The 17,485-nt window shown below is 43.3% G+C and overlaps 11 protein-coding genes across 11 annotated transcripts; 6 read left to right on the top strand and 5 right to left on the bottom strand.

Annotated features, from left to right (window-relative positions):
• Positions 1 to 201: 201 nt before the first annotated feature.
• On the top strand, positions 202 to 1,244 carry FA14DRAFT_159842 (putative RPL9A-ribosomal protein L9.e). The gene has a single exon (XM_025498413.1). The coding sequence runs from the start codon at positions 445 to 447 to the stop codon at positions 1,036 to 1,038; it is 594 nt and encodes a 197-aa protein (XP_025358420.1). The 5' UTR covers positions 202 to 444; the 3' UTR covers positions 1,039 to 1,244.
• FA14DRAFT_23271 (isopentenyl diphosphate isomerase) lies at positions 1,227 to 2,364 on the bottom strand. Its single transcript, XM_025502042.1, has one exon. It carries the CDS (start codon positions 2,262 to 2,264, stop codon positions 1,416 to 1,418), a length of 849 nt encoding a protein of 282 aa, XP_025358419.1. The 5' UTR covers positions 2,265 to 2,364; the 3' UTR covers positions 1,227 to 1,415.
• A 1-nt stretch (position 2,365) lies between these two features.
• Positions 2,366 to 2,735, top strand: FA14DRAFT_23277 (uncharacterized protein). The gene has a single exon (XM_025502043.1). The coding sequence runs from the start codon at positions 2,449 to 2,451 to the stop codon at positions 2,656 to 2,658; it is 210 nt and encodes a 69-aa protein (XP_025358418.1). The 5' UTR covers positions 2,366 to 2,448; the 3' UTR covers positions 2,659 to 2,735.
• A 341-nt stretch (positions 2,736 to 3,076) lies between these two features.
• On the top strand, positions 3,077 to 5,456 carry FA14DRAFT_159840 (uncharacterized protein). The gene has a single exon (XM_025498412.1). The coding sequence runs from the start codon at positions 3,111 to 3,113 to the stop codon at positions 5,004 to 5,006; it is 1,896 nt and encodes a 631-aa protein (XP_025358417.1). The 5' UTR covers positions 3,077 to 3,110; the 3' UTR covers positions 5,007 to 5,456.
• On the bottom strand, positions 5,031 to 7,275 carry FA14DRAFT_23139 (uncharacterized protein). The gene has a single exon (XM_025502041.1). It carries the CDS (start codon positions 7,149 to 7,151, stop codon positions 5,055 to 5,057), a length of 2,097 nt encoding a protein of 698 aa, XP_025358416.1. The 5' UTR covers positions 7,152 to 7,275; the 3' UTR covers positions 5,031 to 5,054.
• Positions 7,276 to 7,341: 66 nt separating this feature from the next.
• On the top strand, positions 7,342 to 8,759 carry FA14DRAFT_159838 (uncharacterized protein). Its single transcript, XM_025498411.1, has 2 exons — positions 7,342 to 7,621; positions 7,692 to 8,759. Exons 1-2 carry the CDS (start codon positions 7,398 to 7,400, stop codon positions 8,629 to 8,631), a joined length of 1,164 nt encoding a protein of 387 aa, XP_025358415.1. The 5' UTR covers positions 7,342 to 7,397; the 3' UTR covers positions 8,632 to 8,759.
• On the bottom strand, positions 8,696 to 9,188 carry FA14DRAFT_177391 (uncharacterized protein; the record flags this gene model as incomplete). Its single annotated transcript, XM_025500736.1, has 3 exons — positions 8,696 to 8,760; positions 8,829 to 8,966; positions 9,029 to 9,188. The coding sequence occupies 3 exons, from the start codon at positions 9,186 to 9,188 to the stop codon at positions 8,696 to 8,698; spliced, it is 363 nt and encodes a 120-aa protein (XP_025358414.1).
• FA14DRAFT_183732 (uncharacterized protein) lies at positions 9,035 to 10,355 on the bottom strand (the record flags this gene model as incomplete). Its single annotated transcript, XM_025501334.1, has 3 exons — positions 9,035 to 9,972; positions 10,021 to 10,077; positions 10,141 to 10,355. The coding sequence occupies 3 exons, from the start codon at positions 10,353 to 10,355 to the stop codon at positions 9,336 to 9,338; spliced, it is 909 nt and encodes a 302-aa protein (XP_025358413.1). The 3' UTR covers positions 9,035 to 9,335.
• Positions 10,356 to 10,914: 559 nt separating this feature from the next.
• Positions 10,915 to 13,011, top strand: FA14DRAFT_159837 (putative general amino acid permease). The gene is made up of 2 exons (XM_025498410.1): positions 10,915 to 11,352; positions 11,470 to 13,011. Exons 1-2 carry the CDS (start codon positions 11,154 to 11,156, stop codon positions 12,954 to 12,956), a joined length of 1,686 nt encoding a protein of 561 aa, XP_025358412.1. The 5' UTR covers positions 10,915 to 11,153; the 3' UTR covers positions 12,957 to 13,011.
• Positions 13,012 to 13,846: 835 nt separating this feature from the next.
• FA14DRAFT_153445 (uncharacterized protein) lies at positions 13,847 to 15,265 on the top strand (the record flags this gene model as incomplete). The annotated part of the gene is made up of 1 exon (XM_025497597.1): positions 13,847 to 15,265. The coding sequence occupies one exon, from the start codon at positions 13,847 to 13,849 to the stop codon at positions 15,263 to 15,265; it is 1,419 nt and encodes a 472-aa protein (XP_025358411.1).
• A 1,529-nt stretch (positions 15,266 to 16,794) lies between these two features.
• On the bottom strand, positions 16,795 to 17,364 carry FA14DRAFT_115346 (uncharacterized protein; the record flags this gene model as incomplete). The annotated part of the gene is made up of 1 exon (XM_025496103.1): positions 16,795 to 17,364. A coding segment is annotated over one exon (570 nt), but the record flags the coding sequence as incomplete, so codon positions are not given.
• Positions 17,365 to 17,485: the final 121 nt, after the last annotated feature.

The raw sequence follows: 17,485 nt of genomic DNA, 5'->3' as shown, positions 1-17,485 counted from the left end.
CAATTATGCGCGTGTTTGGCTGTAGTTGTACTAAGCTTTAGGAAGACTTGCGTCGTTTGGCTCTACTCAAGCTTTGACTGCGTACAGTGCCTATGCGCGCTTGATTAAGCAGGCTTCCTGTATTCCACTTCTCGAGCTTGACCTGAAGCCATTCAAACTTGCACAACTTCACTTCTCTATCCATCGTCCACGATCACCTCAACATCATCCGACTTGTATAAAAGATGTTGCAAATCTACAAGGACTTAGATCTCGCCATCCCTGAGGGAGTCGAGGTCAGAATCGACTCTCGTATCGTCACCGTCAAGGGTCCCAGAGGAGAATTGACAAAGGTAGGTATCGTAGATTGGAGATGAGAGGAATGTATGAGAGAGGGTACTTCGACAATGAAAGATGGAGAGATGGGATGTGAGGCGGATGGGAGTGTATGATACCGGTGTCTACATGTGCAATCTTCAAAGCTCGACATACTTCGACTCTCTAAACATTCAGAAACGACTTTTACGAAACAGTATAACTAACATCACTCTTGCTTTCTGCCTATCTTTTGTCAAACAGAACTTGAAACACATGAACATGGAAATGCGTGTGATCAAGTCTCCCAAAGGTGACAAGGTCAAATTCGCAATCTGGCACGGTGGACGCAAGCACGTTGCCCAATTGCGTACAGCAAAGGCAGCCGTCGCTAACATGATCAAGGGTCTACTTGTCGGATGGCAATACAAGATGCGTGCCGTTTACGCACATTTCCCCATCAACATCATCATTGCTGGTGATGCCAAATCTGCTGAAGTCCGTAACTTCTTGGGATGCAAGCAAGTTTTCCGTGTCGCTATGCGCAACGGTGTTACAATCAAGGAAGACAAGTCCGCAAAGGACACAGTCTTGGTCGAAGGAAATGATTTGGACGAGGTTTCTCAATCTGCTGCTGACTTGCACGGTGCATGCTTGCCTGCTATCCGTCGTTTCGACATCCGGAAATTCTTGGACGGTGTTTACTGCCAAGAGAAGACCACAATTGTTAAGGCAGACGAGTAAGAGTTTCACTTCAGAAACAATCAACGTTATTCCCTGCCTTGTACGATCATCTCCTCGCCAACCTTTTTCGGTACGATATCTCTCGTCATCTTTGTTCATTAGCACTTTATTACGCAACTAATCCCTGCGTTCTTACGTAGACTTTACATGTTTACACATACATACACACATGAAAAGCATATCTATGCATCTTTGAAACAAACAAAATGAGTGGAATTGCGTTACGAATTAGTAGAAGATGCGTTTAGGTAGTACATATTGAAGAAGATCAAGATTATCAGAGATTTCAGTGAAAGTGATGATGGTTGAGCTCGGGCGAATGTTGCTGGGTATTTGTTCTTTCAGTCTGTCGGTTCTCCTTGCTGAACAATCAATGATTACAGCATACGATGTAAGGTATCGTCTTGCAAATCAGCCAGTGATTTTGCATCTACGACTGCTGTGCCATGTTGAGCGGCAGATTGAGCGGCAGTTTCGCTCTTTGGTTTGCTTGTCTTGCGTTCAATGAGAGTGTTCCACCAAGGGAATAAAAATTTAGAAGCAATCAATTTGAACCAAGGTGTGAAACTTGCAGGATCCAATTCGTTCATCAAAGCCTTTAATTCTTGTGCGTCTACCCATTTCACCTCTCCGATTTCGTTTGGGTTTGGTTTGACGGTGACGGGTGCAGTGATGAAGAGGATGTAATCAACTTCATGCTCTCCCCACAAGCCATCGCTTGGTGCTAGATAGTGAATTCTTGTCAAGAATTGAAATTCGTCCAATGGAACCTGTTCAGGTGCAATACCTAATTCATGATCCAGCTTACGTTGAGCTGCACGTCTAACACCAATCTGTTGTGCTTCTTCCAATTCTCCTTTGATGGCTAAAGGATGACTACAACAAGTATTTGTCCACATGTTTGGAAATGTGATCTTTTCAGCAGCACGTTTTTGCAGCAAGAGTTTTCCGGTAATTGGATCAAACAAGAAAACACTAAATGCACGATGTAATAAACCTTTTTGAATATTTGTCATCAAATGACATTCTTTTTTACTTCCATCACGTATGGCTTTATCGTCATTGTCCACAACGATACATCTTTCTTCCATCAATCGAATTTGTTCTTCATCATGACCTGCGAATGCTTCATCTGCGCCGTTGGACGAAGATGTACCTGTAGCCTGAAGTGAGCCTACTACTTCTCCTTGTGGCTGTGTTGCTGTTTGTGTTGCTGTAGATGACATTGTGTAAAGGTGATGATGGTGAGGATGAGAAGATTAATGTACAAGCTCTATTTAATGCTTTCCTTCTAGCCTGCGTATCGATCAAGGCGGGACACCGTACGCTTGCTTGCTTGCTTTCTCCGACTTTTTATATTTTTTGTGCCTTAGATTCAGCCATGGCTTGAGAATTTCCTCTGATAAATTAATGCCTGTCCTTCTTGATACGCGCCTGTGCGGGCGTGTGGCGCTCTTTTGCTTTCTTCTCATACTCTTTCTCCTTCGCCGTCCGTCATACTTCTTATCCGCTCGCTTGCCCGTCCGTGATTCGTACGCCGCTCTACTCTTGGCCGTCCTTCTCATCAATAATTCAACGCATTGCCTGTATCTAGATTCTCTCTTTGTTTCTTTGACTTGAGTGACTTGTTTAAACATGCTCTAAAGGTTAAATATGATTGCTGTCATTATACCAAGTCTATTTATCAATATTAAGCATGAATGTGGCTCTTCTTAATGCCACTTCTCATCAACTTGGATAAAGGAGGACCGCTATAGATTTGCTTGATCATTCTCACGCAAGGCTACGGTCAGCCTCTCTTGTAATTGTATGCAATCGGAGATGTGCGAATTGTGATTGTACAAATCCGTTCACATGAAAATCAATCGACGGATCTTTGGCGTGTTTTAAGCTTTTGCTTCCCGTTTTTACGCTAATGCATGCACAACAGACAGTTAAAAGATACAAAATTGTGAATCAATAGAAGCTGTTTTCTTTGATTGACCGAAATCGGTTTATCGGTTAAAAATAATGAAATAGCATACATCCAAGTCTGATACAATTCTCACTTTCTATCCATCACCTTACTCACCATGGCTGAAACACATCAGACCTCCCTTCCATCAGAGGAGGCGGCTGGATCAACAGCTACCTCTTCTTCTCAGTCTCAGAAAGCTCCACCACTATTAACACACAGCAGTAGCGGACATGCACATCATCTAAAATGGGGTGAAATCGAAACAAGCGGTTTTGCTCCTCCTACTCTAAATCCAACAGATGAACATGTTGAAACGGATACATTTTGTACAAAACTCAATCCAACAGATCGTCGTCAAAGGATGACCAAAGATCATACACGTGAATTGTTGGATTCAGAAGCACGTAAGATTCATGCAAACAGACGTTATTTGTTCAGAAGACCAAGGCCATTACAATACTTCCGTGGAAATGTATTGGTTCGATCGGAAGAAGAAAGAGGTTCGGGTCGTTTGGAATTATTCTTTGATTTAACTTTCGTTGGTATTATTGCCGTTTTGGCACAATCTGCCGTCGCTGATCCAACTGGACCTGGATTCGTTCGTTATATTCTCACTTATACGGCGGCATTTTTAGTGTGGAATTGGATGAGAGAAACATTTGATGCTTTCTACAAGGACGATCTCAGTCAACGTATTTTGGTCTTATTCGTCATGGCATGTTTGGTTCTATACGGCAACAATGCACCAGAAGTACAAAAAGACCTTTCCGAAAGTCCAGCTAGAGCAGTGACTATTGGAAGCTACTTGATCGCTGAAGCGGCTATCTTTGGTACATGGCTGCTTTATAGCTTTTATATCAAAGCATACAGAATTCAAATTCGTGCTCTTATTCTTGCTTGGATCGCTTCAACTGCACTTATGATCGGTGCAATTTTCGTTCCAATTCGTGCTGCGATTGCCTTATCGGTCGTTGCAATGGTTTTAGTTTGGTGGTCATGGATTTTGTTCTACAGTCCGATCTTCAAAAAGCTGATGAGATTACGATATTCTTCCGCTATTGCGATCGATCATGAAATCGAACGTTATCAAGACTTTTTCACAATCGTAATGGGAGAATTCGTTTATAGTCTTTTTGATGGTTCACCGGCAGGAATTGGATTTCATGCAAAAGCTGGTAAAGCAATTATGGCTTTGATCATTGCATTTTCATTTCAACTCATGTATATGAACGGTGGATGGTCAAAGAAAATCACTCATCCTCTTCGTTATTCCGTTTGGCATGCGACTGGCTTTTTGTTCCTTCATTTACCCGTCGTCAGCGCATTGACATTATGTGGTGATGCATTGGCAGACTTTATCAAAGAGGACCGTGTTCCGTCTGGCGTTCGCTGGCTTGCATGCGAATCGTTCGCAGTCGGAATGATTGCTTTATGGATGCTGGCAATGTTGGAACATGAAAGAGATGAAAAAGGAGAATTATGGCTACCAAGATGGGCTAGATTATTGCCAAGATTGTGTTCCGGAATAATCGTCATCTTTTTACCCTTGACATATCAAGGTCCGCCAGAACACGAAGAAGGGGAGAGTTCAGATACTGCTGCTCACATTGTCGGAATTATGGCAAGACAAGCAACTCAAATACTTGCAGAAGCAGGTACTGAAGGCAACGCCGAAGCACCTGCGGAAGGAGAGGTACATCATTCCGGTATAGAGATGACCACGATTAAATTATTGGGCATAATGACCGCTTTAGCCTTCTTTTCACTTTTATGGGAAACCATTACGTCTTTAGACGGTCCAAATGCACCACCTGAAGAAGCTTCAGAGGAAATTATGCAACATGCTTTAAACAGTAATGGCATCGTTTCAGCTTTGTCAACAGGTGAATGGCGTGGATGCCCACGTTTGTGCGAGCCGGGTTCGGGAATGTTTGATCATAGCCATCAACGCAAAGATGCTTCTCAATTGACCCCCACAACGACAGTCGACACTGATGCTGATCAGGCTTAAATTACAAGCTATATTACACTTTATATGCTACACAATACCCTCTCCCAGCTAGCCACCAGATGCTGTACGTGCGCTTACTAATGCTGCTACGTCTTGTAGCTTTTCTAGGATCTCCGACTCTTCTTCGTCTATTTTGCTACATTCCTCCGTAATAAAATTGTATTCTTGTGCTGCTTCATCTCTTTGCTCGGAATCATTGAGATGATGAGCGATCCTTGCTTTGACATATAGTACTTCTTTTAATTTCGGCCACATCTGGGCACTTCGATATCCTTCTATAGCCCGATTAAGCCATGAAAAGGATTCCTTGTACGCCTCGTCTGATTTACGGGCAAGAATCGCACGACTGTACGTCCATGAAACATCAGCTCTAGCTTCAATATCTTGATCTACCAATGTCCTGGCCATGATTTCATCCAACAAATCTTGCGCTTGTTGAACTTGTCCTAATGCTAAGAGGGATTCAGATGCCTCTACTACACCTCTACGATGCAGTGTGAACAAATTTGATCGTCCGGCTTCATGAATGACTTGCATTGATGTGGAAAGCGCTTTTGAGGGTTCATTCGAAATTAGTCGCATCTGAACTGCTTCAAACAGGAGGTTGGACAGATCTTCTTCCTTGCTCGTGCGTACTTGTTGACCAAAGGATGCCTCGTTGGGTCTGAACGGGTCGGAAGCATGCCTAACTTCGCTGCTACTTTGACTATGTCCTGCATAGCCCGTAGCATATTTCAGTTCGGGTCGCAAGCGTTCAATCTTTGACGCAGTAGCTTCAGAACCTGATCTTTTTGCAGCTTGATAGACAATACGCAGCATTTCCGAGTGCCAATTTTGTAGCATGTTTATATCCATCGTTTTGATTAATTCAGGCTCGATCAGTATGCCAAGCGCTTTTGAGACCCTACCATTCATGGCTTCCCCTTTGGCTTGAGATAAAGCATGTGACAGGGCATACTCCTTTGCTGTCCAGTTCGTTATCGTGGCCGAATCATCCCGATTGACATTCTGCATAGCCTTTGCATTTCCCTCGCTACCGATCAATTGCCATATATTCGACTGCAGAAGATCGTATTCGCATACATTTGGATCATCAAGTCCATCATCCCCTAATCCCGTAATTCTCTTCCGGGCTTGCTTTTGCAAATCTTCTATCCCTTGCAAGACGCCAAGTAGAGGATTCGCATCTTCAATTTGTTGATATGCGTCTCTTTTGTGTTTGATCGTTTTACTCTCGCCTTCAATGTTCATATCAGAATCCATCGTGCGTAGCTTTGGCCGAGGTCGTGCCTTTCGTTCTTCGAATTCGATTTGTCGTAAAAGGTCATCACAAGATGCAATTGCCCGGGTATCGTTGACCCCTCTTGCTAACCTTAAAGCCTCACGTAGAGAATCTCTAGCTGTATCGTAGGCTTTCGTCTTGACATGAAAGACAGCATTATACAAAAGTGTCTCTGGCAAACTTCTTCCTAGCATCGCAGCTGGTGGCCGATCAAAGGATCCCTCTAAAAGAGCTCTGGCAGTAGCGTAATCCCCTTTTCGCATCGCAAGCGCTACTTCCTCTTCTGAAGATAGATTTAGCGACACTGTGAATTGAGCATCAACTTGATCATTTACCACCCAAGCTTCAATCTTTTCGACAATCTTGCCAAATTCGTCATCTTCCAAACTCAAATACGTTTCCAAACATCGATGAATAAAGTATCCGAAAGGTGAAGATTCATCAATTTGACGTTCTGCCGGACGAATGGTCATGTTCTGCAATTCGTCATACATTTCTTCACGCATCAATAAACGTTCGATACGTGAGAAGAATGTATGCAAGCCTGAAAAGGTTGTTGCTTCATCTATGCAATCTGTGATTGATTGAATGATTGCATCTATTGATCTTGAAGAGCTTTCATCGTCGAATTTGTCTGTATTCCCCTTCAAATATGCACGTAGCTGATTATTGAAGGTGGTAAGATCATTTGCATATGGATCGACACGAAATATCAAACGGATTGTGAACGATAACAGTCTTGTCAGCAGAGGTCCGGTTTCATTGAGAGGTTCATGCTGAACATAGAAGTGAATCAATGCACAGATTGCAATCTCTATCCCAGATAATCCTCCTGGCCATGGTTGCGTATATGCTGTTTCCATTATTGACAATGATGGGAACAACAGACAAGAAGAGGAAGAAAGCTGGAAACGCGTACGATTGCAAAAGTGTTGCTCTTTCAATCAACACAAAAGGCGTGTGTAATCCTCCCGCATGGGGCAGTTGCTGCACTGCATTACTCTGCCGGCGCCTGCATACATACATGAGCCTTTTTCACATTTCATATCCTTCTTAGAAGAGAAATCTTCCTTTCTTAGCTCTATCATCATCCTTGCCCTCCCTAAAAGATGCCGCAAGAAACACTAGCATTTCCGCCTCTGTACTGCATCGTTGGTGCATATCGACTTGCCCATGATGATCGATTATGGAAACCAATGTGGAAAGAATGCAGTCAAGCTGTCAAACGAGCAGGAATGGTTGCCGGCGGTTGGGCAGCAATCACTTGGCCGATTCAAAAGTTGTTTGTGTACTACTTTATGCGTGGAAGTGCAAAAGTGACGGGAATGTCAGCGTGAGTATGACTACCTCAAAGGTTGTGATGGTGACCAGAATCAAACTTACCCCTCCACTTCCCTTTGCAGATTGTACCATACAGTCACAACGAAAGCAGACAGCTTGGATGGCAGCAATGATTCCAGAATGTTAGGATTCGGATTGCCGTCACTGACAACATTTGCCGCAATGATGTTTGTTTTGGGACAATGTCATACCATTATGGAATTTTGGCTTCGACGTAAATTACGCAAGTTTCGTAATACGGCTTATGAGGCAACAGTACTTTCACGCGGTAAGCCACAAGAATGGTGGACACCTTATTATGAAGAATGGGATGATCCACCAACGGAAAAAGCAATGAAGAATTCACAGAAGCAAAAGTTATACATTCGACTTGCTTCACCTTTCATTCGAATCTTTATTTTACGAGTTGCACTACTGCCTTTGGACTTTATTCCTTTCTTAGGTTTGATTGTTTCAGCCGTTTTGCGATCACTCTCGATGGGCAGACAATTACATAGTCTCCTTTTCGCATACAAGAAGATGACACCACTGCAAGTGGAGCTGTGGCTAACGGAGAGGCAATTCGAGTATCGCAGCTTTGGATTTGTGGCGGCATTGCTTGAGAGTATTCCATTGATGGGCATGTTTTTCAGTATCAGCAATCGAGTTGGTGCAGCAATGTATGCTCACGATTTGGAAAAACGTCAACAATTGATCCGATCGGGCAAATTGAAGAGACTACCAAGAAGCGAAACACATTCACAAATACCAAAAATTCCATTCTCACCTCAAGATGAAGGAATTAACGTGCCTGGGAATGTATTCGCTTCATCATCATATGAGAGTACTTCGGGATCAAGCTCTGCTCCTGATGATGCTCCACCGGCATACACTGTTTCTGAGGCAACTGATCTGATCGGTGGTAGCGCAGGACCTGCAGGCAAGCTAGGTTTGGCACCATCTCACGAGCATGAACTCAAGAAACGCAATGTACCACCTCCCCCACTTCCCTCGCGGAAGTGATGATGGTTGGGGTCTATTGTTTGCATTCTGTATCTGTTTTTATTTCGTGATATATTTTATACAATTATTTCTGCGACGTCCATGGATCTGTTGCTGCAATAAAGAGGGAGATATCCCTTCTTTCCCAGACTGTGATTCAGTGGAGAAGGTAGACTGGTCAGTAAGTAGTTTTACGTATAAGCTCGAGTCACACTCACCTTTTTGCTTATGATACTCGTCATTCTCTATCCATTTATTGACTGCATCAACATTGGGGAACAGTTCACCTCTCTTGAACACAAAGCAGGATCCGATTGGTTGATGATTATCAGGAGAGATCATTGGTCCTCCAAATTCTATAAGAGAAGAGGGAAGAGACATTAGAGATATACACTAAGACTACCCAGATATCACTCACCAATCACTCCTGGATTCTGTTGTTTGAACTCTGCTAAACGTGCTTTATGTGTACCAAAATGTGCATTTCGATCTGCTAAACCATTCTCGCGATCGAACATTTTAATGCTCCAATGATGTTTACTTTGATCATTGAGTATTTCGGCTGAATAACCTGACATATTACGAGTTGTTGTATGAATAAGTCTTTGAAATGTAAAAGCGCGATTATACATTGATAAGGTCAAGAGTAGGAGTTGTTCGGATCGGAGGTAAGCAATCGGCTCTAAAACCGTTAACGAACTTCCCCGCGTTTTAATTTAATTCTCTCATTTCCATGCTTGTTCGCGTAAAGCATGTCCGCCTTTGTATGCTTGTCCATTTGGTTGAGGTGGCGTCCAATTGGCCAAAAGATCTTGTGGAATATTATACACTTCAATCCCCAAAGGTCTACAGCATTCCAAAGTCGGGTCTTCGTTGTCATTATTTGTGTCGTTCTCTCCCCACATCGGCTTACTTAAATCACCGCCAGGACAAGTGCTCAAAGCGACCAAAAGATCTTGTTCGGCAAAGAATTCGAAATAATCCCCCTTTTTAGCCGGACATGTTTTCATGAAGTACTGATCGTTGACATTCAACCCTGTTGCCTGGAAAACATTCAAAACGTCATGAACGTCTGATTCTACCAATCCAAAGGGAATGATTGCTCGTGTCAAGTTGGAATGACAATGATAATCAAAATCTAGTCCTGTTAACATCTTGTTCACGTAGGGATCACAGCGAGTGCCTAATAAGTCATGTACACCAGCACCTTCTGCATCTCTCCCGCCTCCTTTACCGTTCCCACCACTACCATACCCCGATAAAGAATCACCAACGATTGTACATAATGGCCTTAAATAAGGTAAAGTAGACCATAATCGATCATAAATCGATACGTGAGCTCGTTGCAATTGTCGGGTTCTGCTATGATATAAGCTTTTGTTCTCTGGGCAGTGTTGTACAGTCACTCACCTTGCAGCCCATAATCGTTCTCGTGGATTATGTGCATTCCATAGATTTAAATCAGCTCTGCAAATACAGCGTTGAGGTCAATGTCTTTCTCCCTCTTTTGATTATCTCGCCTACACTCACACTTGTGGACCTTCAATTGTTGTTATACGACATATCTGACCTTTCTTTACATGCCATGCTTTACCTGATCGAATAGGCAGGACGAATGATTGAGCAACTGATCGTTTAGCATCACCTATACGATCGTAGAATTCTTTATCGACATCTAAAGGACCGCCCGGCTGAGCTTGATAAGCTGCTTGTGTTAATCGAGGATTGTATGTCTCATTTGACATGATGAATAAGGAAGATGAATTCTGGGGTAAGAAGATTGCAGTTTTATCAATGTGGCTAAATCTTAAACGAAAGTATAGCGTAGAAGTAATAGGTTGTGATTAAGTTTTAGCGCTGATAGCGGGTAATTTATCCGCTCTCTATCTCAGCAAGAAGATTGTCTTTATCCGCGCTCATACTCTTTCTCTTGTCATGCACTCGTTCCCCGCATCTATATTATCGCATTCATTCTCGAATGACAAACACCGTGCAGCTCGCTTAAAAAGATGGAAACAAGAATATCGGGCCACAACTCAGTGATGATCAACGCCGGATTCTCGGTTGGTAAGCGTATCTCTTCTTCTTTTGTTGTGCTGTGCCGCACAGCGCTGCGCTTAGCGTGGTAGCGCCCACTCTGATATAATTCACTCTCCTCTTTAACCGAAAGAGTGAGTGGCACTTTACGGCGAATAAGCCGGTGAAACATTTTGTGATGCATGAATTTGGCTTATTTTAGCGTGTTTAAGTATAAATCGGCAGTAAAACAAAAGGCTAATGATTGTTTTTGCCTTGGATAAATTTAAGAAACGATACGCTAGTGAACACCTTACTCACGGTGCGGCAAATATCCCTAAAAAGTATTATTAAGGGTACAATTGCAATACTCAGGCAACGATCAGGAACATGGCAACTCTATACTATTCATGTTGCGGTTATCTCTTTCTTTGTGCAGCTTCCCCGCAGAAATCAACTGATCGTATATAAGAGAAGCAAATCATGCAGTTTGCCTTTCTTCTTTTCGAACCATCACCTTCATCATCATGGCTCCCCACGATATTACAACAGATCCTTCAATCAACAATGGACAAGATGAAAAGGCTGTTGATAGTCTAAGAGATGTAGAATCTAACGAACAAACAAAGGTAGTCGATAGACGAGACCATTTTGCAGATTACAATGAAGCAGGTCTAAAACGATCTTTGGGACAACGACAATTAGCTTTCATCTCTATTGGAGCAGGTGAGTAGAAAAGTTATGACCAGCAATCGGAATACGACTCTAAATTCAACTCTCTCTCTCTCTCTTTCTCTCTCTCTCTCTCTCTCTCTCTCTCTCTCATTCTGAATAACCATTTAGCGATTGGAACGGGTGTGTTCTTGGGGACAGGTGGTGCATTACAAAATGGTGGACCGTTGGGATTGTTCCTTGGTTATCTCGTAATGGCAACCGTTATCATCTCCGTGTTATGCTGTGTTGGTGAAATGGTTGCTTACTTACCAGTAAGTGGCGGTCACTTGACTCTGGCAGGTCGATTCGTTGATCCTTCCTTCTCCGCTGCTGCCTCGTGGAACTACTGGCTATGCTGGTGTCTCGTGCAATGTGCTGAAATTTCTGCTGCTGCAACGCTTGTTGGTTATTGGAGGCCGGATATCAATCCAGGTATTTGGACGGCAATCTTCTTAGTGTTCATTCTTGCTGTCAACGTCATGGGCGTAAAGTGGTACGGAGAAGTGGAAAGCTACTTCGTCTTGATCAAACTAGTCACAATTGTTGGTTTGGTCATCACCGGTATTGTCATCTCTGCAGGAGGTGCGCCAAATAAAACAAGTATCGGTTTTCGTTTTTGGCGTAACCCTGGTCCTTTGGTACAATACAAGGGAATTGACGGTTCCACTGGTCGTTTCTTAGGCTTCTTCTCCGTTTTAATGCAAGCAGCATTCTCACAGATTGGAAGTGAGATGCTTGCTCTAGCCGCTGCAGAGACTCGCAACCCTCGTAAAGCTTTACCAATGGCCCTCAACACAGTTTGGATTAGAATCAGTTTATTCTATCTAACTTCCGTCTTCGTTATCGGTATTACTGTTAGCAGTACTGATCCACGTTTGGGTTCAGGTGGTACAGCTGCCGCAAGTCCGTTTGTGATCGCGATCAAAGATGCAGGTATTCGTGCTTTACCTTCGATTATCAATGCAGCGATCTTGACTTCAGCTCTCTCTGCCGGTTGCGCAGATTTGTTTACCGTTTCCAGAGCTGCCCACTCGCTGGCACGAAAAGGAATGGCACCAAAGATCTTTGCTTATACGACGAAACATGGAATTCCACTTTGGGCAATGTTGATATCTTGGTTGATGGCTTTCTTATCGTTTTTGAGCATCAACAATGGAAGTAGTAAGGCGTTTACCTTCTTTGTCAATTTGACTTCCATTTCCGGCATCATCACTTGGCTCGTGATCGCCATCACATTCATTCGATTCCACGCAGGAATGAAAGCGCAAGGACTTTCACGTGAAATGCTTCCATGGAAAACGCCGGGCAATTTAACAATCTTTATGGCATGGTGGGTTGTATTTATGATTTCGATCGTATGTATCTTTTCCGGTTGGACAAGTTTACGCCAATGGGATCCATCTGGATTCTTTAGTACGTATACGCCAATCGGATGGTTTGTGATCTTCTTTGTCCTTTTCCGTTTGATGTGGAGGACCAAATTTGTTCGAGCAGAAGAGATGGATTTCGTTTCGGGTCTTGCTCAAATCGAACAGGATGCCAAAGATTGTGATCTGGAAGATGAGATCAATCGTCCACATACAGCTTGGGGAAGATTTAAGAGATGGTGGGGATGATGGCATAAAATGCATGTATTCATACTTTCCAAAATTAAATTCTTGATGACGCGCTTATCGAGCATACAACGGCTCCGCTTTCTTGATTAAATTTCTAACAGGGGCTGCTCGGTGAGAGGCAAAAGTGAGAGAACGACGGTTCATGAGCATTCATCTGAGGAAGCAGCAGCGGAGTAGAATAATTGATTCGAGCTAAAAACAATCAAGAGAAAGTATACCTGATGACCTTTCATTATCAAGCTTCAGTACACTTGATGATTGATCTTTTAGTCTATATGATCTACAAAGGAAAAGACAAAGGGTTTAAGATCACTGCCAAGGACTACATTCAAGCTTTTAGTGATAACATAGCATTCATTCATGTCATCCTTCTCAGCCAGCGGAAAGGAAGCTCTGCTTTGTGTCAGGCAACTTTTGTGCATGTGCCGGCGTGTCCTTTTAAAGTGTGCGTGCACTGCATCCAAGTTCAATTCAATAGTGCGCAGCGCAGTGCACTTAAACGCGCACACTAGAATAAAACTGACTTTAATTGAAGGAAGTGGCTGATACACTTTCTCTCTCTTTTGTATGTATTTTAGCTTTTGAAAGGCGAAACGTCTGTGTGTATGCATACATCCTAGCGTATAAAGTCAAACACACACACACACTCAATCTCAGCCAATGATGCACTTTAGCCCAATTAAGACGTTCAACACTCGCACGCTCAACCGTATGTCTTATTGGGGTCAAGAAGCATTTGCCAGCTAATCTGACAACCATCGTCTTTGACATCCAATCGACTCAAATCTGACAATTGGGGAGAGAGAAGGACAGATATCAGTATTGGCCCTTGGAAATTGAACATCTTGCTCTTTCATCAAAACCTCTCACATTGCGACCTCTCCGTCAAAATGCCTCTCTTCAAGTCATTGCGTTCCAAATCTTCGTTGAAATCTTCTTCTGCTTCTATTTTGAGCGAGAATGATAAACCATCAGATTTTGGACCACGTTCACCTTCAAATGCTACTTATAGCAGCAAGAAAGCATCAGATTTCAACAGCATAAGTCGCAACGGCAACAAAAATACGTATGCTTCAGGTCTTCCTTCTTCTCCTTCGGCCGCTTCCGTTCGTACGAATCAATCAAACGCCGTTCAAGCTCAACCACCTAATCTGATGGAAGTAGTTACGCCTTCGGAATCATACAGCAGTATGCCAAAGCCAAGTGAATTATTTGCAGGTAAAGGAGTTCAGTGGGAAACAGTCAAATTGGCCGGTCCAGGCTCATCTCCTGCAGTACAGGAACGTAATACCCAAAATAATACCGAAGATCTTCAAGCATTCTTGAAACAACGTCGTCAATGGAAACCAACTTTTGTCACCGAAGAAACGATTCCTCGTTCTACTGCTCCAACTGATTTGAACAAACTTTCTTTTACGTCTCCTGATACAACTTTGAACTCAAAAGGAGGTTTGATGAGCTTTGAGGATTTGGATAAATCTCATCAGCGTAAGCAACAGCTCTTGAGCGATCATCCACTGGGAGATAGTTTGTGGGAATCGCCAGAGACAAGCAAGGCAGGTGCAGCAAAAGCAGGCGCAAGCGAATCAACAGCAAAGACAGCACCTGCAAGACCGGCAGAATTGGCGCAAAAGCGCACTTCAAGCTTCAAACTCGGTCGTAAGAATACGAACCCACCTGCTGCAAGTGCACCTGTAGCCCCTTCCCGTACTTCTTCAACACAACAGGTGATCAATTCAACAAAGACTGCTATTGCCTCAACGGCTGCTACAAATGAGGCCTCATCAAACTCTGCTGTGCCATCGTATCCCACAGATTACGCAGCACAGCAAAAGCAGGATGCCGGCCTGGCAAAAACGGTAGCGCCAGATAAGAATGGCTCTGCCAATTTACCACCTCCGATCACCTCAACTCCAGCCTCTGAAGGACATTCGAATGTGATCTCTCAGCCAGCAGCAACGACTGTTCAGAATAGTGAACATCTAAAAGCAACTGATGGTCCGGCAAACGATCCAACTAACGTTCGACAATCGATTGATACTGCAGGTGGATTTGCAACTCCCGAAGGAAATTCTAGACCAGTTTCGAGTCATGATCTGGCCACTAGTGCCAACTCCAACACCAGCAATGGCGATGCTCAGGGTCTATCCGCTCAAGTTGCTCATCCCGAAACAGTTGTAGAAGAACCAACGACGCCAACGGTTGCAAAGATCTCTACCGTACGCTCAGACCTTGATGCAACGCCAGTGAAGCAAACACCAACAACTGCTGCTGCTGCTGCTGCTGCTATTCCTACGTCGAATGCATAAGGATGTCACTTTCTTTGGAATTTTCTTGTACACAAGCGAAAGAGTTTAGACTTGGTGGGGCTGGAAGATTTGTTTTTCAATGTTTCTGTTTCGAGAGCATTGAAGCTGCTTCAGATACCTTCCCCACTACAAAGAAGACTTTTTATCCAAATTTTTTTTTAATGGAACATCAACCGTTTCTGCCCTTCGCTCTACCTACTTTGTGTTACTGATTGTTCATACCTCCCTTTTTCGTCGTCAAACTTCTCGATCGATCGATCTTCCAAAGATTGATCATTTCCTCTTCACATACCACCCGTCTTCTTCCTTAATTAATTCATTCTTTTCTCAATCCTGTGTATGTATGTATGCATGACTGCGATAAGGAGGCCGCACAACAAGCAGATGCTATCATTGGTACTTTCTCACGCTAACGACGATGGAGTGCATGTTTTTATGACAATGAAGGATAATACAAATGAATTTGAAGCTGTAATATTATAATATTCGAGCTTCTGTGGTGGTGATACTTTTTGAATTATGCTGTTTTCTTTTTCTTCTTATTCTTCTTCTTTGCATTTCCCGTGGAAGTTTCTGCTTGATCGTTGACTTGTTGATTTGCTAAACCGTTTTGGACATCATGAGCAGGTGAAGTTTGCGGAGTCGGATCTTTGAAATAGAGGGTTACCGGACCTTCATCATCACTACAACATCCTTCATCTTGACTTGAACTTGCTTCGCCTTCTTCACTCTCCCATTCATCTTCACTATCGTAATTCAATAAATTGTTCAATGTTGTAGGAGATTTTTTCGCCAAAGAAGAATATTCACGTAAAAATGTTGGTCCGATAATCTTTTCGAATTGAGTAAGATTCTTCTTGTCCTTTTCATTCAATGCTTGTTCCTAAAATTTTTTTCGCCATAATGTGGAAAAAGAAATCAGATCCGTCCATCATACCAATAAAGGATGAGAAGAGGAAAAGAAAGAAGTTTCGGCTGAAAAAAGCGAAATGAAGGCGATCGTCCTGAAAAACGGTCCGCTTTCAAGTGTGGGTATATTCTGCTCACTGCGGCCGCAAGGAAGAAACAGAATATCATCAAACAACAGGCGTCAAAAGTTTACGCCTGCTGAAGGTTTAAGATCCCAAGGTGGATCGCGTGGGCAAGTGTTGTGGTAAGATTATGTACAATGTGTCAAAAGATCGAAATAGCCAAGCAAAGCACATCACTCGGTGAGAGCATGCTTTGGCATGAAGTCCAAAAAAGTCCCAAAAGGGAAAAAAAAGAAGAAGAAAAAAGCAGAGGCTGAGACTGCATAGAGGCTGGGATGAATCCCAACCTTAACTAGCCCAGTTTTACTGCAGCAGACTTCAACTCACCTCTTCGTCAGCATCTTGCACAGTGCCTGACTTTAACGCTGATGCCGCTGCTTTGCCATTCACCGCAACAGAGCCTGCTGGAGGAGGTTGCGGACCTTGAACTTGCGATCCTGGTGCCTGTAGAGTGATGCTTGTTCCCGGTGGTGTCAGGAGCGGTGGAAGAGTAACGTTTGGTTGTGGAACAGGTCTGCCGGCTTCTGTGAGTTTCTTCACCTCTTCCGCTCTTTGTTGTTGAATGCCATAGTAGACATCCTTGTGCTTCAAGTGGGCAACCATTTCGCTCGCTGAAGGGAAGATCAACTGTCCCCATCCTTCTCTGAATGTGTTTGCTTCGCTTACCACGTCCAAGATTTCGGCTTCCAATTCTTTTTCTGCTAGAGTGAACTTTGCCATCGTCTCATCTCCGATCGATCCTTTTTGTAGCAATGTTGATAATGCTTGCTTATCATCACGCATTCGAATAATTCTTCGTACGTCTGCCATTGCACGATTCAGTAAGGCCGCTTTGAGCACCACATCTGGAACGACATTTTGTTGCTTCTCTCCTCCTGACTCTGAAGATGATGCTTGTACTAATGTTTGATAGATATCTCGTTCAGGATGTCCTTCTGGGAACCAAGGCTGACCATGTTCACGTACCAAGGCCTCTGCGGTCCTTCTTCTGTATACTTTACTGAAGATCGAAAGTGAAACGACCAAAACGGTGATATATCCAATTGGAACATAGATAGGAAGAGCCATCTTTTCTACTTCTCTCTCTTGTGAGAGGATCAACTTTTGATAATGACGGTGAAAGAATGATCGGGCTTGAGAATAGAAACAAGAATACGCCCAAATTTGAGAATTACGTGGAAGAAACAAA

The sequence above is a fragment of the Meira miltonrushii genome (assembly GCF_003144205.1).
Source record: "Meira miltonrushii strain MCA 3882 unplaced genomic scaffold FA14scaffold_1, whole genome shotgun sequence".
NCBI lineage: Eukaryota > Fungi > Basidiomycota > Exobasidiomycetes > Exobasidiales > Brachybasidiaceae > Meira > Meira miltonrushii.
This window is presented reverse-complemented; position numbering and strand designations above follow the sequence as displayed.